Source organism: Salvelinus fontinalis, chromosome 29 (genome assembly GCF_029448725.1).
Source record: "Salvelinus fontinalis isolate EN_2023a chromosome 29, ASM2944872v1, whole genome shotgun sequence".
In the NCBI taxonomy this organism is placed as follows: domain Eukaryota; kingdom Metazoa; phylum Chordata; class Actinopteri; order Salmoniformes; family Salmonidae; genus Salvelinus; species Salvelinus fontinalis.
In genome coordinates this window covers 14982427-15007499 of record NC_074693.1, presented here as the reverse complement: position 1 = coordinate 15007499, position 25073 = coordinate 14982427, and the positions used below count along the sequence as shown (strand labels likewise).

General features: G+C 39.5%; 1 protein-coding gene across 1 annotated transcript in view; it reads right to left on the bottom strand.

Annotated features, from left to right (window-relative positions):
* Positions 1–25073, bottom strand: part of LOC129827462 (protocadherin-11 X-linked-like) — a 355317-nt gene that overhangs the window by 103890 nt on the left and 226354 nt on the right. The window contains exon 5 of the mRNA XM_055888346.1: positions 5898–6096. Within this exon, the coding sequence (XP_055744321.1) occupies positions 5898–6096 (199 nt within the window). The remainder of the gene's footprint in view (positions 1–5897; positions 6097–25073) is intronic.

Below are 25073 nucleotides of genomic sequence, written 5' to 3'. Positions count from 1 at the left end.
TGGATAGTAGAATATAATCAGTCTACAGTCTGCCTGTTCAGATACTGGAGTGTAGAATATAATCAGTCTACATGTTCAGATGCTGGAGTGTAGAATAGAATCAGTCTACAGTCTGCCTGTTCAGATGTGGGAGAGTAGAATATAATCAGAACAAAAAGGCATGGACATATAGCTAACTAGGAATCCATTTTCCTTTTCAAAAGCCTTTTTGGCAGGCAGTACATTTGTTGTTGATAACCGGCACACCATGAACTACCTTGGCAATGGTAATTTACCAACTCCATAGCTAGGAGAAACACACAAACCAACTGTTGCCTCCCTCGTTTCCATAGCGATAGATCTACGACACATCATCATGCACATCCGTCTGTATTTGAAGTTAAGTACCGAAGCGTTGCCATATAACCTAAAGGGAAAGGTACGATTTAACATTATGTTAAATGTTTTGGATGTGTACATTTGTAAATGCCATCTGTTCGGGTGGCTTGAAGGGTGGAGCTAATAACAGACATGCTAATGACATTCATTTGTGCTTAAAATCTGTTTGTCAAGATGGGAGGAGGAGGAAGAGGATGAGGAGGAGATATGAAAACCTCAGAGCGTTGTGTGGGGGAGACGACAACATAAGAGTGCTGACAGTCGGATAAAGCAAGCCTGGGGAAGGAAAGCAAAAAAGGGGCCATAAAATGAATGAATGGCCTCCTAGATCATAAATAACAGAAACATAAATGTCATATGAACTTTATTTCAAGAGCGGGGTGGTCTAATAAAGATGCAGTTTTAAAGAGGAGTTGAGAAATTTATTGTCATAAGAAGGCCACATCCCCAGCCTGTTCCCAGAGAGTTACTCAGCCCAACGTTGACATTCAAGACCTTGCTCATACCAAGCACCTTTCCGAATACAAAGCCTTAGAAGTCGGCCTGTTTACTCCTGTCCTTACACCCCTGTTTACTCTGTCTCTCTGCCCTTTCCCCTTTTTCCTTCTTTCCCTTGTTCTTGCCTTTTACAAATTGAGACGACGAGATAAGAGATTGCCGCTACCATGGCAGCCTGCTACCCATTGATAAAAACCATATCTAAACCTTCTAGCCCCCCCCCCCCCCCCCCGCTCCACCAATGCACTCATCTCTGAGTCTGTCAACAGAGAGAGAATCTGTCTCTTCATTTTCTCCTTTAGAACCAGGAACAAAAGTGTCACGTTTTATCTGTGAACTTTTTTGGAGGGAGAGGATATTGGGCTGGATGAGTCAGTTGGCTTCCCATGTTCTTAGCAAAACATACAGTCTCTAGGTCTTCTTTATTTGTGTAGTAGCGATGTGTCCGATGAATCAAACCTGTATTTTGCTACTTAAAAAAAAAAAATAACATATCTACGGCTCTTATATGTTCTGGTACATCATTTGAACATCGTGAACTCATCCTACTCTGCTATACAGCAAATCATATAACTTTGACATGAATTACATTCGTTGTGATAGAAAATACAATAAAAAGGGACTATTTAACTACACAGTGTTGAGGAGGACTTTCTGGTGAAATGACTGGTCACGTTATTCTTCTTTTAACATTGCTGTCATTCCAGGACTTGGTCTCCACCACCACATGACATCAATGTAAGGATTATATATTAATAAACGTGTTCAAATATACCATGACGTTCTCCAATCTCCAACTAATGTGCTGCACGTCGTCTTCTAAAGGTATTCTACCAGGTAATAGAGACAGTATTTCACTGTTTGAGAAGGCCGTTTTATCAACCACACGATGTTTACATGCTTGAATGTTAATCAAAAGGTGAACAGCAATTACATCCAAATATAAATCGTAATTACTATGAATCACCGTTATCGTCATGGGTATGATTTTTATAGAAAGCAGTTGAGTAGGAGCAGGATGATTTGCTTGGATGGGGGAAATAGCATCTATCTAACTGGTTATTATCATAATCAGAGACGGCTCTCTATTCTGTCCTCTTGGTTTAATAACATCTATCTAACTGGTTATTATCATCATCAGAGACGTCTCTATTCTGTCCTCTTGGTTTAATAACATCTATCTAACTGGTTATTATCATCATCAGAGACGTCTCTATTCTGTCCTCTTGGTTTAATAACATCTATCTAACTGGTTATTATCATCATCAGAGACGTCTCTATTCTGTCCTCTTGGTTTAATAACATCTATCTAACTGGTTATTATCATCATCAGAGATGTTTCTCTATTCTGTCCTCTTTGTTTAATAACATCTATCTAACTGGTTATTATCATCATCAGAGACGGCTCTCTATTCTGTCTGCTTGGTCTCACAGAAAGCACATCACAAAATACAAAGATTCACATTCACATTCAAACTAGTCCTGACACCCGAGGGTTCTGTCAGAGCAGCACCAGAGAGGACAGAGTCCTGACAACCAGAGGTTCTGTCAGAGCAGCACCAGAGACGACAGAGTCCTGACAACCAGGGGTTCTGTCAGAGCAGCACCAGAGAAGACAGAGTCCTGACAACCAGAGGTTCTGTCAGAGCAGCACCAGAGAAGACAGAGTCCTGACAACCAGAGGTTCTGTCAGAGCAGCACCAGAGAAGACAGAGTCCTGACAACCAGAGGTTCTGTCAGAGCAGCACCAGAGACGACAGAGTCCTGACAACCAGGGGTTCTGTCAGAGCAGCACCAGAGAGGACAGAGTCCTGACAACCAGAGGTTCTGTCAGAGCAGCACCAGAGAGGACAGAGTCCTGACAACCAGAGGGTTCTGTCAGAGCAGCACCAGAGAGGACAGAGTCCTGACAACCAGGGGTTCTGTCAGAGCAGCACCAGAGAAGACAGAGTCCTGACAACCAGAGGTTCTGTCAGAGCAGCACCAGAGAAGACAGAGTCCTGACAACCAGAGGTTCTGTCAGAGCAGCACCAGAGAGGACAGAGTCCTGACAACCAGAGGGTTCTGTCAGAGCAGCACCAGAGAGGACAGAGTCCTGACAACCAGAGGTTCTGTCAGAGCAGCACCAGAGAGGACAGAGTCCTGACAACCAGAGGTTCTGTCAGAGCAGCACCAGAGAGGACAGACGCTTGCAGGCATATGGAGGAGGAGCGGGTGTTCTCTCAAGTATAGCCCAGACACAAAGGATATACAGTAGATGTAGGTGCAGGCAAAACAACCAGTTTTCACCTTGTTCTGTCTTTGAAGGGGGGAAAAAAGTACGTAAAGAAGAAAATTGAGTCGCCGCTGACAACGGGAGCCGTGGATGGTAATTCATCCACATCATTGATGTGTAGGACACAGGCACAGGGAGAGGCAGGTAGGTGGTGGAGGGAGAGCTATGCTGACTCCCCTCCCTATTGCTCTGTGATTATAGGGTGGAGGTTTTCTCAGAATCAAGGCAGCTGCCATTGTGTTTTCAGGCAGCTCACGCGACCTTGTGACTCCCCTATTCTTCAAAACGTATTAGGGCTTTTCATCACAAGGTCAAAGAGAAAGTAACTACTAGAGATTTAGATTGGAGTAGAAGATTGTAATCACCATTATAACTGAGATGCTGATAGAGACTCCTCCTACAGTTAACCCCTTATATAATGCTGATTGAGACTCCTCCTATAGTTAACCCCTTATATAATGCTGATAGACTCCTCCTATAGTTAACCCCTTATATAATGCTGATTGAGACTCCTCCTATAGTTAACCCCTTATATAATGCTGATAGACTCCTCCTATAGTTAACCCCTTATATAATGCTGATAGACTCCTCCTATAGTTAACCCCTTATATAATGCTGATAGACTCCTCCTATAGTTAACCCCTTATATAATGCTGATAGACTCCTCCTATAGTTAACCCCTTATATAATGCTGCTAGCCTCCTCCTATAGTTAACCCCTTATATAATGCTGATAGAGACTCTTTATATAGTTAACCCCTTATATAATGCTGATAGAGACTCCTCCTATAGTTAACCCCTTATATAAAGCTGATTGAGACTCCTCCTACAGTTAACCCCTTATATAATGCTGATAGAGACTCTTTATATAGTTAACCCCTTATATAATGCTGATAGACTCCTCCTATAGTTAACCCCTTATATAATGCTGATAGACTCCTCCTATAGTTAACCCCTTATATAATGCTGATAGACTCCTCCTATAGTTAACCCCTTATATAATGCTGCTAGCCTCCTCCTATAGTTAACCCCTTATATAATGCTGATAGAGACTCTTTATATAGTTAACCCCTTATATAATGCTGATAGAGACTCCTCCTATAGTTAACCCCTTATATAATGCTGCTAGACTCCTCCTATAGTTAACCCCTTATATAATGCTGATTGAGACTCCTCCTACAGTTAACCCCTTATATAATGCTGATTGAGACTCCTCCTACAGTTAACCCCTTATATAATGCTGATAGAGACTCTTTATATAGTTAACCCCTTATATAATGCTGATAGACACCTCCTATAGTTAAGCCCTTACATAATGCTGATAGACACCTCCTATAGTTAAGCCCTTATATAATGCTGATAGAGACTCCTCCTATAGTTAACCCCTTATATAATGCTGCTAGACTCCTCCTATAGTTAACCCCTTATATAATGCTGATAGAGACTCCTCCTATAGTTAACCCCTTATATAATGCTGCTAGACTCCTCCTATAGTTAACCCCTTATATAATGCTGATTGAGACTCCTCCTACAGTTAACCCCTTATATAATGCTGATAGAGACTCTTTATATAGTTAACCCCTTATATAATGCTGCTAGACTCCTCCTATAGTTAACCCCTTATATAATGCTGCGAGACTCCTCCTATAGTTAACCCCTTATATAATGCTGATAGAGACTCTTTATATAGTTAACCCCTTATATAATGCTGATAGACACCTCCTATAGTTAACCCCTTATATAATGCTGATAGAGACTCTTTATATAGTTAACCCCTTATATAATGCTGATAGACACCTCCTATAGTTAAGCCCTTATATAATGCTGATAGACACCTCCTATAGTTAAGCCCTTATATAATGCTGCTAGACTCCTCCTATAGTTAACCCCTTATATAATGCTGATTGAGACTCCTCCTATAGTTAACCCCTTATATAATGCTGCTAGACTCCTCCTATAGTTAACCCCTTATATAATGCTGCGAGACTCCTCCTATAGTTAACCCCTTATATAATGCTGCTAGACTCCTCCTATAGTTAACCCCTTATATAATGCTGCGAGACTCCTCCTATAGTTAACCCCTTATATAATGCTGCGAGACTCCTCCTATAGTTAACCCCTTATATAATGCTGCTAGACTCCTCCTATAGTTAACCCCTTATATAATGCTGATTGAGACTCCTCCTACAGTTAACCCCTTATATAATGCTGATTGAGACTCCTCCTATAGTTAACCCCTTATATAATGCTGATTGAGACTCCTCCTATAGTTAACCCCTTATATAATGCTGATTGAGACTCCTCCTATAGTTAACCCCTTATATAATGCTGATAGAGTGCTCCTCCTATAGTTAACCCCTTATATAATGCTGATAGAGACTCCTCCTATAGTTAATTATAGAAGATAAAACATGATTAAGTAGCATGGCTAGTTTATTGGCCAGACCAAGCTGCTCTTAGCCAAGGGTCAGGTCTTTCTTGAAAAATATATATTTTGACCTCCTTCTTTAATGGACGGTAGGGAAAATTGACCATAACATTTTATGTCCTTCTTGTTCAAGTACATAAAGATACAATAGCGTGCTCTTCCTATAAGATAAACCATGTGATGAAAATAGCAAAGGCCAGTTTATTACAGAGAGAAAGCTCTTTCCCTGGTCTTCAACGGTATGTTGAACTCAATGGGGAAAAACCTGGTAAAATAAATAAAATGAAAGAAAGTAAATCCATGGACAGTAGCCACTTACTGGACTCAGGGTCAGAGTTTCCGTCTCCCTCGGTGCGGCTGTTGGGCGAGGTCTGTTGGTAGTACTCTTCCTGGGGGAAGCCGAGGGGGAGAGGCTGAGTGGTGCTGGCAATGCTGCTGGGCTCCTGGTCCCCTAGACCACTGTCGCTACAGCTCTCCTGAGAACCATCCGGAAGGTGGAACGTCACGCGGCGCTGAGTCTGATGGAAACACACCAAAACACAACGTTCATTTAACATCACTGGTGGTTGGTGTAAAGCAAAACACAACACCAAAACAGCACGTAACTGTAATACTTGACGGTGGGTCTGATGGAAACACATTTGAAACACAACGTTCATTTAACATCACATGATGCTTGGTCTTTTAACACCACAGAACAATATGTTGTGTCATATGTTTTGGTTTTGGTGGACAATGCTGATGTGTTCAGGTGCAGAGGGAGCGAATTCAATCACCTTGGATACGGCATTTGGGGAAAATGTCAGACTAATTGGTTGTCTATTATGGGATTGTTCCTGCATGTCTAACAAGACAAGTCCCTATCATTGTCACGTCTTCTCTGACGAATATCGTATTATGTCACGGCAGTCTAATTGATAGAGTGGGCTTAGAACCTAAAATCAGCGGTCTTCTGAGATATAGCAGTCAAGGGTAATGCCATACTATTCAAAAATCAATGGTAATTACTTATAGTATGAGTCTTTCAATTGACAGTTACTGCCCATGATATGATTATAATAGATTAACCCTTTTGACGAGGCTGCGCCATTTCCTCCTTTTCCCACCGGTCCAATTTAGATAAAGAGAAGGAGGGGTGGATGAAGTGACTTTGATTAGAAAAAGGTCTGTCTGAGGATTGTACCAGTTTGTAGATCTCCTCTCCTCTCAAAGGGAGTAGCTCTTTGATTTCTCTGGAGAGTTACAGAAGTTCATGTGGTGACCTTTTTCAGGAGCACGATGGAGGCACTACAAAGGGGAACACTACATAGGGAGGTGCTAGCCGTTCTCCATGCTAGCCGTTCTTCATGAAAAGAGAACATTGATGAGTTACATTGTGAAACACAAAATAACGGGTCATCCTATTTATTTTATTTTTTTATTTTTTTACCTCCAATACATTCTACACCTTTGACTGTAATCATATTTTAAAACGGAATGAACTTAAATTAAATGTTGTCAGGTCATTCTTTGAGAAGTAAAAAAAAAAAAAAAATGCTTTAACATTGAAGACAATTAACAGTGAAATAACTGACGTGTTATTACATGCGATTTTAATAAATGTGAGGAGGCTTTTGGTTACAATGGACAGTTTGGAGAAAAAGGGCGATTTCACAGTGAATATAATTTCATTTTATAACACGATTCTCAGTCTCACATTGCATCTCATGAGGAAAATTAAACACTGACAACTTGATTATATTGCCCTTATAATGTTATTGTGTTTCAGTTTGTATTCAATCTATTATTCAGACTAATTAGAACAAATGTTTCATTTGACAATATCATAGCCTCACCACAATAATCTCCATTTTCTCCATCTCTAGAGCGGCTATAGCAATACGAGATTTCTGAATTAAAAACCTCATTAACACACAGTTCTTTATGCTCACAGGGGGGTTGTCTGTGCCTCTTTGGGAAAGTACTTGCCCTCCACCACTGTGGTATAGAGATAAAGCCCTTGTTGTTCTTTGATAAGGCAGACAAGGGAGAAAAAAATACTGGGGGTAGAGGGAAAAAAAATCTTGGCTCAAAGGAGGCCCCAGCGCTGCCAAAAAACAGAGATCCACAAACAGCTTACCAGTTCATTTAGGACTATCAGAGGGTTGACTAAACTAAATCCTTACAATTAAAACGCTGAAAGAATAACTGCTTTATGATGCCATTATGAGCAAAAAAGGAAGAAAGAAAATGATTTCCTTCATTAAATTGAGTGTATGTGTGTGTATTAGTGAGCATTGAAAAGACAGGTTTCCAGGACTACCACCAGCGTGTGGAGAGAATTCTCCTTTATACTTCACAGTCCCTAAACACCTCTAAGATCTCTTTTTGTTGTGCTAATCGCCTCAAGTAAATTAGTTGTCAAGCTTGTCAGTCGATAACCATTTCTTCCAAAAAACTGAAGCCAAAAGTATTCAATTGGCCTTAAGGTTAGGGAAAGGTTTGATAGGATCAATAAGAGAAGGGACTGTTTAGCAAGTCCTTCCGTTAAAGATAACATGGCCGGCAATTTATTCCACAAAGAAAGTCATTCACTTATATCAGACTTGGAATATGCTGTTTTTCTCAAATGTATTCAAGCTGTTGGCTTCACCTCCACAGCAATGTCAAGCTGTTGGGTTCACCTCCACAGCAATGTCGAGCTGTTTGCTTCACCTCCACAGCAATGTCAAGATGTTGGCTTCACCTCCACAGCAATGTCAAGCTGTTGGCTTCACCTCCACATCAATGTCGAGCTGTTGGCTTCACCTCCACAGCAATGTCAAGCTGTTTGCTTCACCTCCACATCAATGTCAAGCTGTTGGCTTCACCTCCACAGCAATGTCAAGCTGTTGGCTTCACCTCCACAGCAATGTCAAGCTGTTGGCTTCACCTCCACAGCAATGTCAAGCTGTTGGCTTCACCTCCACAGCAATGTCGAGCTGTTGGCTTCACCTCCACAGTAATGTCAAGCTGTTGGCTTCACCTCCACAGCAATGTCAAGCTGTTGGCTTCACCTCCACAGCAATGTCAAGCTGTTGGCTTCACCTCCACAGCAATGTCAAGCTGTTGGCTTCACCTCCACAGCAATGTCAAGCTGTTGGCTTCACCTCCACAGCAATGTCAAGCTGTTGGCTTCACCTCCACAGCAATGTCAATAAGTTGGCTACTCAAACACAGCAAAGTAATGTCAAGCTGTTGACTACTCCACCACAGAAGTATCAGTTGACTACTCCATCACAGTAATATCTGTTGACTACTCCATCACAGTAATATCTGTTGACTACTCCATCACAGTAATATCTGTTGACTACTCCACCACAGTAATAGTTGTTGACTACTCCATCACAGTAATATCTGTTGACTACTCCATCACAGTAATATCTGTTGACTACTCCACCACAGTAATAGTTGGTGACTACTCCACCACAGAAGTATCAGTTGACTACTCCATCACAGTAATATCAGTTGACTACTCCATCACAGTAATATCTGTTGACTACTCCACTATAGTAATATCTGTTGACTACTCCATCACAGTAATATCTGTTGACTACTCCATCACAGTAATATCTGTTGACTACTCCACCACAGTAATAGTTGTTGACTACTCCATCACAGTAATATCAGTTGACTACTCCACCACAGTAATATCTGTTGACTACTCCACTATAGTAATATCTGTTGACTACTCCACCACAGTAATATCTGTTGACTACTCCATCACAGTAATATCTGTTGACTACTCCATCACAGTAATATCTGTTGACTACTCCATCACAGTAATATCTGTTGACTACTCCACCACAGTAATATCTGTTGACTACTCCACCACAGTAATATCTGTTGACTACTCCACTATAGTAATATCTGTTGACTACTCCACCACAGTAATATCTGTTGACTACTCCACTATAGTAATATCTGTTGACTGCTCCATCACAGTAATATCTGTTGACTAATCCATCACAGTAATATCTGTTGACTGCTCCACCACAGTAATATCTGTTGACTACTCCACTATAGTAATATCTGTTGACTACTCCATCACAGTAATATCTGTTGACTACTCCATCACAGTAATAGTTGTTGACTACTCCACCACAGTAATAGTTGTTGACTACTCCACCACAGTAATAGTTGTTGACTGCTCCATCACAGTAATATCTGTTGACTACTCCACTATAGTAATATCTGTTGACTACTCCATCACAGTAATATCTGTTGACTACTCCATCACAGTAATAGTTGTTGACTACTCCACCACAGTAATAGTTGTTGACTACTCCATCACAGTAATAGTTGTTGACTACTCCATCACAGTAATATCTGTTGACTACTCCATCACAGTAATGTCTGTTGACTACTCCATCACAGTAATAGTTGTTGACTACTCCATCACAGTAATATCTGTTGACTACTCCATCACAGTAATAGTTGTTGACTACTCCACCACAGTAATAGTTGTTGACTACTCCATCACAGTAATAGTTGTTGACTACTCCATCACAGTAATATCTGTTGACTACTCCATCACAGTAATATCTGTTGACTACTCCATCACAGTAATGTCTGTTGACTACTCCATCACAATAATATCTGTTGACTACTCCATCACAGTAATATCTGTTGACTGCTCCATCACAGTAATATCTGTTGACTACTCCATCACAGTAATATCTGTTGACTACTCCACCACAGTAATATCTGTTGACTACTCTACCACAGTAATATCTGTTGACTACTCCATCACAGTAATATCTGTTGACTACTCCATCACAGTAATATCTGTTGACTACTCCATCACAGTAATATCTGTTGACTACTCCACCACAGTAATATCTGTTGACTACTCCAGCACAGTAATATCTGTTGACTACTCCACCACAGTAATAGTTGTTGACTACTCCATCACAGTAATAGTTGTTGACTACTCCATCACAGTAATATCTTTTGACTACTCCATCACAGTAATATCTGTTGACTACTCCACCACAGTAATATCTGTTGACTACTCCACCACAGTAATATCTGTTGACTACTCCACTATAGTAATATCTGTTGACTGCTCCATCACAGTAATATCTGTTGACTACTCCATCACAGTAATATCTGTTGACTTCTCCACCACAGTAATATCTGTTGACTACTCCATCACAGTAATATCTGTTGACTACTCCACCACAGTAATATCTGTTGACTACTCCACTATAGTAATATCTGTTGACTACTCCATCACAGTAATATCTGTTGACTACTCCATCACAGTAATAGTTGTTGACTACTCCATCACAGTAATATCTGTTGACTGCTCCATCACAGTAATATCTGTTGACTACTCCACTATAGTAATATCTGTTGACTACTCCATCACAGTAATATCTGTTGACTACTCCATCACAGTAATAGTTGTTGACTACTCCACCACAGTAATAGTTGTTGACTACTCCATCACAGTAATATCTGTTGACTACTCCATCACAGTAATATCTGTTGACTACTCCATCACAGTAATAGTTGTTGACTACTCCACCACAGTAATATCTGTTGACTACTCCATCACAGTATTATCTGTTGACTACTCCATCACAGTTATAGTTGTTGACTACTCCATCACAGTAATATCTGTTGACTACTCCACTATAGTAATATCTGTCGACTGCTCCATCACAGTAATATCTGTTGACTACTCCATCACAGTACTAGTTGTTGACTACTCCACTATAGTAATATATGTTGACTACTCCATCACAGTAATAGTTGTTGACTACTCCATCACAGTAAAATCTGTTGACTGCTCCATCACAGTAAAATCTGTTGACTACTCCATCACAGTAATATCTGTTGACTAATCCATCACAGTAATATCTGTTGACTGCTCCATCACAGTAAAATCTGTTGACTACTCCATCACAGTAATATCTGTTGACTACTCCATCACAGTAATATCTGTTGACTGCTCCATCACAGTAATATCTGTTGACTACACCATCACAGTAATATCTGTTGACTACTCCACTATAGTAATATCTGTTGACTGCTCCATCACAGTAATATCTGTTGACTACTCCACCACAGTAATAGTTGTTGACTACTCCACCACAGTAATAGTTGTTGACTACTCCACCACAGTAATATCTGTTGACTACTCCATCACAGTAATATCTGTTGACTACTCCATCACAGTAATAGTTGTTGACTACTCCATCACAGTAATATCTGTTGACTACTCCATCACAGTAATATCAGTTGACTACTCCACCACAGTAATATCTGTTGACTACTCCACCACAGTAATATCTGTTGACTACTCCATCACAGTAGTAGTTGTTGACTACTCCATCACAGTAATATCTGTTGACTACTCCACCACAGTAATGTCAAGTTTTATAGAAGGGAAGGTACAGAATTATAGTTACAGAGTTCTGGCAGCTCCATGAGAAGCCGTCTGCATCCTAAATCACAACTTATTCCCTATATAGTGCACTACTTTTGACCATGGTACATAGTGCTCTGTTCAAATGAAGTGCACTATAGGGAATAGGGGGTAATTTGGGATGCAGTCGCCCACTTCCTCTCCACATGTTTGTAATTTATTTGAGTCTTTCTGCTCCGACAATGACAGCCAGGATTGATTAAAACAAACAGCTGTCCTATATAATTAGGACATAATCATAGCATGGAGCGTTGTTATGTCTGTCAGATGTTTATACAAAGTGAATTCAGGACGAATGCAAAGGTGTAAAAATATAAATCAACTGAGTTTTAAATCTGCACAAAAAACTGTTTGAGAGAGGCTGAAGATAAGTCTATGTTTATTTTAACAATAGGCTTCGTGTGCTTTTCATGGTTGGTCTTTCTTCGTAAGTATTGTGTTGAGAGAAAAGATATGGTGTTCGTATTGTTAAAGCATTTCTACTTATTCTAAAGAACGTGCCAGACATCCAGAAATCAAACACAAGCTGGTGTAAGAGATATCGAGACCAAACACAGTGCCAGACAACATAGTGCCTTGAAAACTATTCGCAGAGAAAGAGAAAACAAACAGGAGAAACAAGCCAAGTTCTTGAACAAGCCAACCCTATACAAACTAAAGCCACTTTCTTGGTAGCGAACCAGAAAATGTGCAGATGGACCTGAGATTCACGGTGGGGTGAGGGATTAGGAATCCCTTGAGGGGAGGAGTTACTGTAAATTAGCATATACTATACAGCACCTCAACCGGGGGGGGGGGGGGGACGACGACACACAGCTCAATGTGGTTTTACACACCTGGATTTTACAATATTTGCACATTATTATTAAAACAATTATTCAAGCTCTGTCAACCTGGTTGTTTCTTTGCTAGACAGCTATTTCCAAGTCTTGCCAAAGATTTTCAAGACGATTTAAGTGAAAACTGTACCTAGGCCACCCAGGAACATTCATTGTCATCTTGGTAAGCAACTCCAGTGTAGATTTGCTGTTGTGTTTTTAGTTATTGTCCTGCTGAAAGGTGCATTTGTCTCCCAGTGTCTGTTGGAAAGCAGACTGAACTACATTTTCCTCTAGGATTTTTGTACAGGCTTCGTTATTTTCACTCTGTCATTTAGGTTAGTATTGTGGACTAACTACAATGTCGTTGATCCATCCTCAGTTTTCTCCTATCACAGCCATTAAACTCTGAAACTGTTTTAAGGTCACCATTGGCCTCATGGTGAAAATCCATGAGTGATGTTCTTCCTCTCTAGCAACTGAGTTAGACAGGACACCTGTATCTTTGTAGTAACCTTTTGTATTGATACACAATCCAAAGTGTAATTAATAACTTCACCACGGTCCGTAAGACTCATGTGAAGGCCAAATTACAGAGGAGAACCTCTTGATGCAATTAAATCCTTTAAGATTTGGGGAAAAATCAAGGGCTGCATGGCAAACCAGTTGAGTTATAACAAACCTTTGTTTTCTGTTTTCAGAGGACCATTATTAGCATGTTGTAACCACTGCTAGAAAAATAGTAGATTAACAGGTACTCAACAAGAAGGTCTGATTTCATTATTACTGAAACAGGATCCAAGTGGTAAATATAAAGATCCAGTCCATTTAAAAATGTGTTACACTTCAATGTTGTGATAAAAAAAATGCAACATGCATAGCACATAGAATTAAAAAGGTATTGTCGGATATTATTCATCGTAATCAGACAGTTTTTCTTTTTTACATGAACGATACGTTGGAGATAATATAAGACAAGTACAGGAAACAATAGAACAATCTGGAAACCAGGTCTGGTGTTCATAGCTGACTGTAATATTTCAATGTTGGAGAATCTCTTAATACTTATTCTCAGAAAATATTAAACTGTCAAGATGAGGTTGTCCACTATCGGGCAAATCTATTTAATATGGCCATTGAAATGTCAGCTATTATATCCAATCCAAACAATAATATCAACGGTGAGAAATACAGGGATTAAAAACAAACACGTCATTATTTGCTGATAATTAATGTTTTCTTTAAATCCACAATTTGGATCCCTCCACCGCCTCATAGAGGATCGAAGTACTTTTTCTAACCTCTCTCGATTAAAACCAAACTATGATCAGTTTACTATATTACATATTGGTTCACACAAAAATACAACCTTTGTGTTACCGTGTAGTTTACCAATAAAATGGTCTGACGGTGATGTGGACATACTCGGTATACATATCACGAAAGAAAGAAATGATCTCACTACAAGACATTTTAATAGAAAGTTTGCAAAAATATCTTGCTTGTATGGAAAGGAAAATACCTGTCCATCTTTGAAAAAATCCCCCTGATTAACTCTTTAGTCATATCCCAGTTTACCCTGATGAACTCTTTAGTCATATCCCAGTTTACCCTGATGAACTCTTTGGTCATATCCCAGTTTACCCTGATGAACTCTTTAGTCATATCCCAGTTTACCCTGATGAACTCTTTGGTCATATCCCAGTTTACCCTGATGAACTCTTTAGTCATATCCCAGTTTACCCTGATTAACTCTTTAGTCATATCCCAGTTTACCTTGATTAACTCTTTAGTCATATCCCAGTTTACCCTGATTAACTCTTTAGTCATATCCCAGTTTACCCTGATTAACTCTTTAGTCATATCCCAGTTTACCCTGATTAACTCTTTAGTCATATCTCAGTTTACCCTGATTAACTCTTTAGTCATATCCCAGTTTACCTTGATTAACTCTTTAGTCATATCCATGTTTACCCTGATTAACTCTTTAGTCATATCCCAGTTTACCCTGATTAACTCTTTAGTCATATCCCAGTTTACCCTGATTAACTCTTTAGTCATATCCCAGTTTACCCTGATTAACTCTTTAGTCATATCCCAGTTTACCCTGATTAACTCTTTTGTCATATCCCAGTTTACCTATTGTCTTATGGTCTTGCTTGCATCTAGCGACCTGATTTTTTAACTTTTATCAGCCCAAAATATCCCCCTTTATTTGGATCATCAAGCCAGACAAAATGAAACGGGTGTTTTTCTATAATGAATATGAATTCGGAGGGCAGACATTATTACATATTAAAGCATTAGACCTCTCACTAAAGGTGTCAGTCATACAGAAGTTATACATAAAACTAGTTCTCTAGCAGATTAGGGGGAATGTCTCACCCTGTGTTCAAGAATGGCCCTTATCCCTTTATTCAGATTACATTGGTTGATCTCCAAAATATCGCTATTTTTAAAACAAGCCATTGAAAATTTGTTTAAATTTCAGTTTAATCCACTAGAAAATACAGAATAAATAATAAAACAAATATTATGTTAAACTCAAATATGCTAATTGATAAAAAATCATTCTGAAAGATAAAAATAGGTATAATCTTTGTAAATTATATCATAAATAGGACTGGTGGCATTATGCCAAGAATGTGAAAAGCTGTCATCAAGCCAAAGGGTGGCTACTTTGAAGAACACTTTGTTGGTTACTTCATCCTTCCATACGTGCTATTTCATAGTTTTGACTTCTTCACTACTATTCTAAAATATAGAAAATAGTTTTAAAAAATAAAGAAAAACCCTTGAATGAGAAGGTGTGTCCAAACTTTTGACTGATACTGTATAAATAGTGGATTTTAGTAGTCTGTCCTTCTCCGTAGACCACATATCAGTGAACTATGTCTTGATCTGCTACAGTTTCACAGCAAGGAGGATCTAAAGCATGACAATATAAACCAGAACCCCATCCACCAACAACCATCTCTCCACATGCCAGATCATAGTGCAGGCCTGAGCAGTTATAAAACAAGTATATTTTTCACTCTGCATCCCTGCAATGTACGGTTGAGATGAAGCCTGAAGAAACCGTTGTCCTTGTTAAATATTGTGTAATGCATCACTTTTATATGATTCATATGAATATCAATTGTTCCTTGTCAGGACTGTAATTACTTCATCATTTGAGCTCTGGCCATGACAACTATGTAATGGAGGAGGGTCAGGGAACCAGTCACGAGATGAGTAACCTTGACTGAGACCTGGAGACTTGGATTAGCTCTACAAGCTAAAGGCTAGACTTTAGTTCAAACGGGTTAACACTGTATTGTGGTGAGTCTTGCAGGAGGCCGGATTTCATCCCTGCCGGGCAGATACGGACGAGCTCAAAGGCTTTACATATAGAATTCAGTGAACTGAACTTGGGTTAAGTGTTGCAATATACAATATGTGAAAAAAATTGATTTATTGTAAGAAAATGAAAATGAAAAATAGATGAAAGGTAACAAAAGACACGAAGGTCATGCGGCGTAATATAATTCCATTTGCTGTTATGTGGTCTGGCCGCTGTTGAAGCGGGTGAAAAAAGGGTGCTGTGTCTTTTGTTGCCGTAGGAACAAGTCAGGTAGAGCTGCGCCATCAAATGTAGAGAAATTGAGAGAATTTGAAAAGAACATTGTTTCCACATCACTGAGTCTTACAGTAAACTTTGAATTAGAAACTAGAAAATAAAGCAATCCAAAAACAGAGAACGTAACACATTTCTTCAATTTCAAGAACTGAATTGTACGCACCTTCAGGGCTTTGACGTGGTACAAGCAGCTCTTGAAGAAAAACAACATTATTGTGAAGAAGAGTTGTTCTTTCATGACAATTAAAGAATTACCCCATGCATGCAAGAAAAAGACAGATCTAACACCTTACAAACAACTCACAAAGCGAAATCAGCTTTAAAAGGAATGTTTTTTTTGGTTGAAGCTAATTGTATTTCATTGACCTGACTAAAAAAAAGCGAAACGACAAATCTGTCCTTTCGTTAAACATAGTGTTAATGTCAGGCTGAACACAGTGTCTCCATTATACATAGTGTTAATGTCAGGCTGAACACAGTGTCTCCATTAACTATAGTGTTAATGTCAGGAAACAGTGTCTTCATTCAATATAGTGTTAATGTCAGGCTGAACACAGTGTCTTTATTCAATATAGTGTTAATGTCAGGCTGGACACAGTGTCTTCATTATACATAGTGTTAATGTCAGGCTGAACACAGTGTCTTTATTCAATATAGTGTTAATGTCAGGCTGAACACAGTGTCTTTATTCAATATAGTGTTAATGTCAGGAAACAGTGTCTTCATTCAATATAGTGTTAATGTCAGGCTGGACACAGTGTCTCCATTATACATAGTGTTAATGTCAGGCTGGACACAGTGTCTCCATTATACATAGTGTTAATGTCAGGTTGAACACAGTGTCTCCATTAACTATAGTGTTAATGTCAGGCTGGACACAGTGTCTCCATTATACATAGTGTTAATGTCAGGTTGAACACAGTGTCTTTATTCAATATAGTGTTAATGTCAGGCTGAACACAGTGTCTTCATTAAATATAGTGTTAATGTCAGGCTGGAAACAGTGTCTTCATTAAATATAGTGTTAATGTCAGGCTGAACACAGTGTCTTTATTAAATATAGTGTTAATGTCAGGTTGAACACAGTGTCTTTATTCAATATAGTGTTAATGTCAGGAAACAGTGTCTTCATTCAATATAGTGTTAATGTCAGGCTGAACACAGTGTCTTCATTAAATATAGTGTTAATGTCAGGCTGGACACAGTGTCTTCATTAAATATAGTGTTAATGTCAGGCTGAACACAGTGTCTTTATTAAATATAGTGTTAATGTCAGGTTGAACACAGTGTCTTTATTCAATATAGTGTTAATGTCAGGAAACAGTGTCTTCATTCAATATAGTGTTAATGTCAGGCTGAACACAGTGTCTTTATTCAATATAGTGTTAATGTCAGGAAACAGTGTCTTCATTCAATATAGTGTTAATGTCAGGCTGGACACAGTGTCTTCATTATACAGAGTGTTAATGTCAGGCTGGACACAGTGTCTTCATTATACAGAGTGTTAATGTCAGGCTGAACACAGTGTCTTCATTAAACAGAGTGTTAATGTCAGGCTGGACACAGTGTCTTCATTATACAGAGTGTTAATGTCAGGCTGGACACAGTGTCTTCATTATACAGAGTGTTAATGTCAGGCTGGAAACAGTGTCTTCATTACAATCTTCATCAGCTGTCTTGTTCTTTGTTTCCAAGTTAAACTGACAGCAAGCGACGGGCTCATATCATAGGGTTAATGGACGAAGAACATGGCGTGGATCTCCTTCATTTATATGTACGCGGAGTGGTTCCATTTCCTGAGTGTTTGCCTTAGCGTGAATATAATTGGGTTAAGGATGCATAAAATAAATGGTTTGAGAAAATGCATTAGGAAATCGTTAGGAAATGGCATTGCAGTAGTGTTAGACTTACGTTAGCAGAGGTCATCTTGCCGAGATGACAGACCTCCTGTAATAAAGTTATTGCATGCTGTCCATGATTACATGCATACTGCATTCAACCACACTATTTCCTTTAGATGTGGTTAAGAGTCAAGCCTTAAAGATTTTTTTTTATATGAAATATCATCCCCAGGGAGACGATTGGTGTCAAATGTTATTTTTGTTATTTTGTCCGGTTGACGTTGGAAAACGCTCCGATAAATGTTTGCGATATAAGCAGGTCAAAGTTCATCTATAAGCTCAAAGATGGCTTCCTGTTTCAGAAAACAAAAACTAGTCTTCAGATCTATATTGATTTCTTAGGAAGAGCACAAAAGGTTGTAAGTCAAAGTGTTGATACCGCTCCGTTGGAAAATACACCCTCGTGAGGAATATTCAACGTAGAACCTGACATCGCCACGACAACACAAGCCAGTAATAACTGACACTCTGATGAAGACGTGTTGGCATGTCAGCGGTGAAGAAGCAACTGAATTTCAAATGAAGCATAAACAATTAACAATAAAACAATGACAAGCTTCTAAATTGGGAACAAAAGAGGCAAACAAGCCTGCAGAATAGAGCATCCTGTCCCAGGGGACCAGATAACAGCTCATTGAGAGATAACACTATTACATTATTAATCACCACATTTGTTTTTCTTTGTACTGTGTATAATAATCTGACTACATGACTTGATTTGCAAAGAAAAACAGAGAGATCATGAGGTTGAAGGGGAACATTGATGATGACAAGCTGAGAGGGTTACTGACTGACGACTGGGGGAGAAGGGGAACTGATGACGACAAGCTGAGAGCGTTTCTGACTGATGTCTGAGGGAGAAGGGAAACATTGATGATGACAAGCTGAGAGGGTTACTGACTGACAGCTGAGGGAGAAGGGAAACATTGATTGATGATTACAAGCTGAGAGAGTTACTGATGTCTGAGGATGAAGGGAAACATTGATGATGACAAGCTGAGAGAGTTACTGACTGACAGCTGAGGGTGAAGGGAAACATTGATTGATGATGACAAGCTGAGAGAGTTACTGACTGATGTCTGAGGGTGAAGGGAAACATTGATGAGAAACACAAGCTGCGAGGGTTAGTGATGTCTGAGGGTGAAGGGAAACATTGATGATGACAAGCTGAGAGGGTTACTGATGTCTGAGGATGAAGGGACACATTGATGATGACAAGCTGAGAGAGTTACTGACTGAGGTGAAATTATTAAAGAGTACTGCATCAACACATCAAGAAACCACACCCCCAAGGTGAATGATGAAACAGGAACTAGGAAGTGAGTATATTTATACAGGATGTACAGTATATGTCAACATATCAAGAGACCACACCACTAAGGTGAATGATGAAACAGGAACTAGGAAGTGAGTACATTTATACAGGATGTACAGTATCTGTCAACAAATCAAGAGACCACACCACTAAGGTGAATGATGAAACAGGAACTAGGAAGTGAGTATATTTATACAGGATGTACAGTATCTGTCAACAAATCAAGAGACCACACCACTAAGGTGAATGATGAAACAGGAACTAGGAAGTGAGTACATTTATACAGGATGTACAGTATATGTCAACAAATCAAGAGACCACACACCAGGCTATGCATTTCCTTTAGCCTATGTAAACCAATTTGCAGGCGAACCATAAGACTGCTTTGGTGAAGTTAAGCTGTGCTCTTGTCTCACAGCAGTGAAAAATAGAGCTACCTGTCAACATTCAGAAATGCGACTTAGCCTGCGGTCTGGCTAGCCAGAGTACCATACAGTGTGTGTGTGCAGCCCGATAACGGGAAAATGTCAATACGTCATTGGAGCACTGCCGGTGTCCCAAATTAAACCCTATTCCCTAAATATAGTGTGCTACGTGTAACCAGGATCCATAAGTCCCTTTTTTTTAAAGTAGTGCACTATATAGGAAATAGAATGGCATGTGGGTCTCACGCACTCTTTTCCGAGGCTAGCAGCGGAGGATCGGAAAGGGGAAAGAGGGATACCAGATCAGTTGTCCAACTGAATGCGTTCAACTGAAATGTGTCTTCCGCATTTAACCCAACCCCCTCTGAATCAGAGATTAATAATCGGAGGACCGGTATAGATAGTGAAATCATTTAATAAGGTTTAGAGATAAATGGGGTAGAAGTTAAAATGCACTTTTTAAAGATTAATGCCCTTAAATTATTAGGTTGTTGAGGGGCAAACACTGCCAAGTGACTCCTTCCTCAGGCAGGGTAAGAAAAGAGTAATTAACCTAAATTAATGAGCAGATACTTGGTCAAACCATGAAAGGGAACTGTGGTGGTAATTACTGGCGAAACCATGAAAGAGAACTGTGGTGGTAATAACTGGTGAAACCATGAAAGGGAACTGTGGTGGTATTTACTGGTCAAACCATGAAAGGGAACTGTGGTGGTAATTACTGGTCAAACCATGAAAGGGAACTGTGGTGGAAAAATGTCAGAAGAGATGTGTTGGTTGTATAGCGGGCGTTTGATTGATCTGAACTGCCTGGTTATAGGACATCTAGAAGCTAGTCTGATTACGTCCTTCTATGTCAAGTTCCTGACCTGTTTCTGTTAGTTTTTGTATGTGTTAATTGGTCAGGACTTGAGTTTGGGTGGGCAGTCTATGTTTTCTGTTTCTATGTTTGTTTAAGGGTTGCCTGGTATGGCTCTCAATTAGAGGCAGGTGTTTGGCGTTTCCTCTAATTGAGAGTCATATTAAGGTAGGTTGTTTCACATTGTTTGTTGTGGGTGGTTGTCTCCTGTGTCAGTGTTTGTCGTGCCACACGGGACTGTATCGGTTTATGTAGTCTGTTCCTGTTTGTGAGTTCTTTGGGTTTTATGTAAGTTCCATGTCCAGGTCTGTCTACTCCGTTTTGTTATTTTGTTAATTATTCAAGTGTTTTCGTTTCGTGTTTTTTTCGTCTTGTTTAAATAAATTATGTCTAAGTATCGCGCTGCGTCTTGGTTCAATCCATGCTCCTCCTCTTCGGATGAAGAGGAAGAGGAGGACCGTTACATTCTAGTCTAACATGAGGTAGATAGATCAGTTTAAAACCTGATGAGGACAGGGGGTGCTGTTTTCACTTTTGGGGAAAAACGTGTCCAATTTAAACGGCCTCGTACTCAATTCTTGCTCGTACAATATGCATATTATTATTACTATTGGATAGAAAACACTCTCTAGTTTCTAAAACCGTTTGAATTTTGTCTGTGGGTAAAACAGAACTCATTTGGCAGCATACTTTGTGACCAGGAAGTGGAAAGTCTGTAATCTATGTTCTGTTCAAGTGACTGCCTATAAATGGGCATGATACGTGTGACTATACGTGCACGTCAGACACCTTTACCCGGATGTCAAGAGGAAGTGAGAGGAAAAATGAGTTGATTATCTCTGTCTGATGTTGAATAAGCCCTCTTGGAACAAGGTGTCTCCCATTTTCTGTTTTCTGCAAGGCGCGTGTTGGGAACTGTTATTGCCTACTGGAAACCAGTCGTTACGGGCGAATATGATCTCCGGCTTTGATTTTATTTGATACATGTTACAATATCATCCTAAAGTATGTTTTTTCAATATAGTTTCATTAGATTATTGAAATTTATTCGGGACGTTAGTTGTGTTGTGTTGTTTGACTTTGTTGACGTTGGAGAGCTTAGCGCCGCATGGCCAGTGTGCTTGCTAATTCAAGAGGGAAAAAGAACGTTCTGAATCCAAACAAAGACGCTTCTGGACAAAGGACCAAAGGTACAACATTCTGATAGAAGATCAGCAAAAGTAGGAACCATTTTGTGATGCTATTTCATATATCTGTCGAACTGTGTACTAGTAGCTTTGCGCTCAGGTTTTGGTTATTCCCTTACCATAACTAAGTCTTATGTCGTAATGAAGATATTTTTATAATTCTAATACTGCGATTGCATTAAGAACTAATGGATCTATCGTTTCCTATACAACATGTATTTTTTTGTAATGTTTATGAATAGCTATTTGGTCAGAATAGGTGAGAGTCTAATAGAAATATCCGCACATTCTGGGAAAAAGATGCTACGTTAGCACGTTATGCTACGTTATGCTACGTTGTATAAGCACGGATTTCAGCTCTAAATATGCACATTTTCGAACAAAATATAAGTGTATGTATAACCTGATGTTATAGGACTGTCATCTGAGGAAGGTTTATGAAGGTTAGTGAAATTTAATATCTTTTGCTGGTTTATTCGCTAACGCTAATGTGCCTATTGCTATCGCTAACGTGCCTTGATGAATGAATGCGGTAGTGTAGTAGGCTATTGTAGTAAGCTAATATAATGCTATATTATGTTTTCGCTGTAAAACACTTACAAAATCGGAAATATTGTCTGTGTTCACAAGATCTTTGTCTTTCATTTGCTATACACCATGTATTTTTCAGAAATGTTTTATGATGAGTATTTCGGTATGTCACGTTGGTGTCTGTAATTATTCTGGCTGCTTTCGGTGCAATTTCTGATTGTAGCCGCAATGTAAACTATGATTTATACCTGAAATATGCACATTTTTCGAACAAAACATAGATTTATTATATAACATGTTATAAGACTGTCATCTGATTAAGTTGTTTCTTGGTTTCTTTGGTTTGTTCTAGGTTAGTTTGGTTGATTTTGTGCATGCTACCTGTGCTGTGAAAAACGTCTGTGCTTTTTTCAATTTGTTGGTGAGCTAACATAAATATATATTGTGTTTTCCCTGTAAAACATTTAAAAAATCAGACATGTTGGCTGGATTCACAAGATGCATATCTTTCATTAGCGGTATTGGACTTGTTAATGTGTGAAAGTTAAATACTTCAAAAAAATATTTTTTGAATTTCGTGTAAGTAGCTGTCAAACAGTTACGTTTGGTACTATGTATTATTCAACGTTTCACGATGTAAATAGCTTTGTGTTACAGACCTCATCGACCAATTAAATGTGTGATTCCCGCCACACAGTTGAACAGAGAAAGTTCTTTAAATAGTGACCTACTGTAATGTAGGCTTAGCCTTCTAGCAAATGTATATCGCAGTGTACAGGAGAGAATAATGTGTGATCCATCTCTGTAGTGCTGGGTCGCTGACCCTCTCCTCTCCATCTTTACGCCTCTCCAGACCACTGGTTTCCAAGCACCCACAGCCATGCCTGGTAGAGAGATGGAGATAAGTGCATGTGATGGTACCCACATCAAAGCGGTGGAAGAGTGTCTTAGCGAGCAGAGGCAGTGGAGCTCGAAACGCAGCTTTGATCATTCTCAGCTTTCTGATCATTAAAATATTGGATAAATAATTGATTAAAACCAGAGCTCTGTATCCCAATTTATTCCAACCTTGACACTCGTCTTGTCTTTCGCTTTATATCAATAAGTGTGTGGGTACAACTCTGAGAGGTACATGGATGAATTGTGCCTCTCCATTCAGCGTCTTTAAATAATACATAAAACATTACGAACTGACATCACTTACAGTCTGTAGATATAATATGAACAACAGGCATATTGTTCAAGGTCACATACACTTTCTCCCTTCCTGAAACTGTATGGTTAAAACCCTCGTTCACCCTTGACAATATGGTTAATAAACCTCGTTCTCCCTTGACGATATGGGCAATAACCCTCGTTCTCCCTTGACGATATGGGCAATAACCCTCGTTCTCCCTTGACGATATGGTTAATAACCCTCGTTCTCCCTTGACAATATGGTTATAACCCTCGTTCTCCCTCGATATGGTTAATAACCCTCGTTCTCCCTTGACGATATGGTTAATAACCCCCGTTCTCCCAAGACGATATGGTTATAACCCTCGTTCTCCCTCGATATGGTTAATAACCATCGTTCTCCTTTGATGATATGGTTAATAACCCTCGTTCTCCCTTGACGATATGGTTATAACCCTCGTTCTCCCGTGATGCTATGGTTAATAACCCTCGTTGTCCCTTGATGATATGCTTAATAACCCTCGTTCTCCCTTGATGGTATGGTTAATAACCCTCGTTCTCCCGTGACGATATGGTTATAACTCTCGTTCTCCCTTGGTGATATGGTTAATATCCCTCGTTCTCCTTTGATGATATGGTTATAACCCTTGTTCTCCCTTGACTATATGGTTATAACCCTCGTTCTCCCTTGACGATGTGGTTATAGCCCTCGTTCTCCCTTGATGATACGGTTATAACCCTCGTTCTCCCCGGTGATGATATGGTTATAACCCTCGTTCTCCCTTGACGATGTGGTTATAGCCCTCGTTCTCCCTTGATGATATGCTTATAACCCTCGTTCTCCCGTGATGATATGGTTAATAACCCTCGTTCTCCCCGGTGATGATATGGTTAATAACCCTCGTTCTCCCCGGTGATGATATGGTCAATAACCCTCGTTCTCGCATGACGATATGGTTAATAACCCTCTTTCCCCCTTTGACGATATGGTTAATAACCCTCTTTCCCCCTTTGATGATATTGTTAATAACCCTCTTTCCCCCTTTGATGATATGGTTATAACCCTCGTACTCCCTTGACGATATGGTTAATAACCCTCTTTCCCCCTTTGAGGATATGGTTATAACCCTCGTTCTCCCTTGATGATATGGTTATAACCCTCGTTCTCCCTTGAGGATGTGGTTATAACCCTCGTTCTCCCTTGACGATA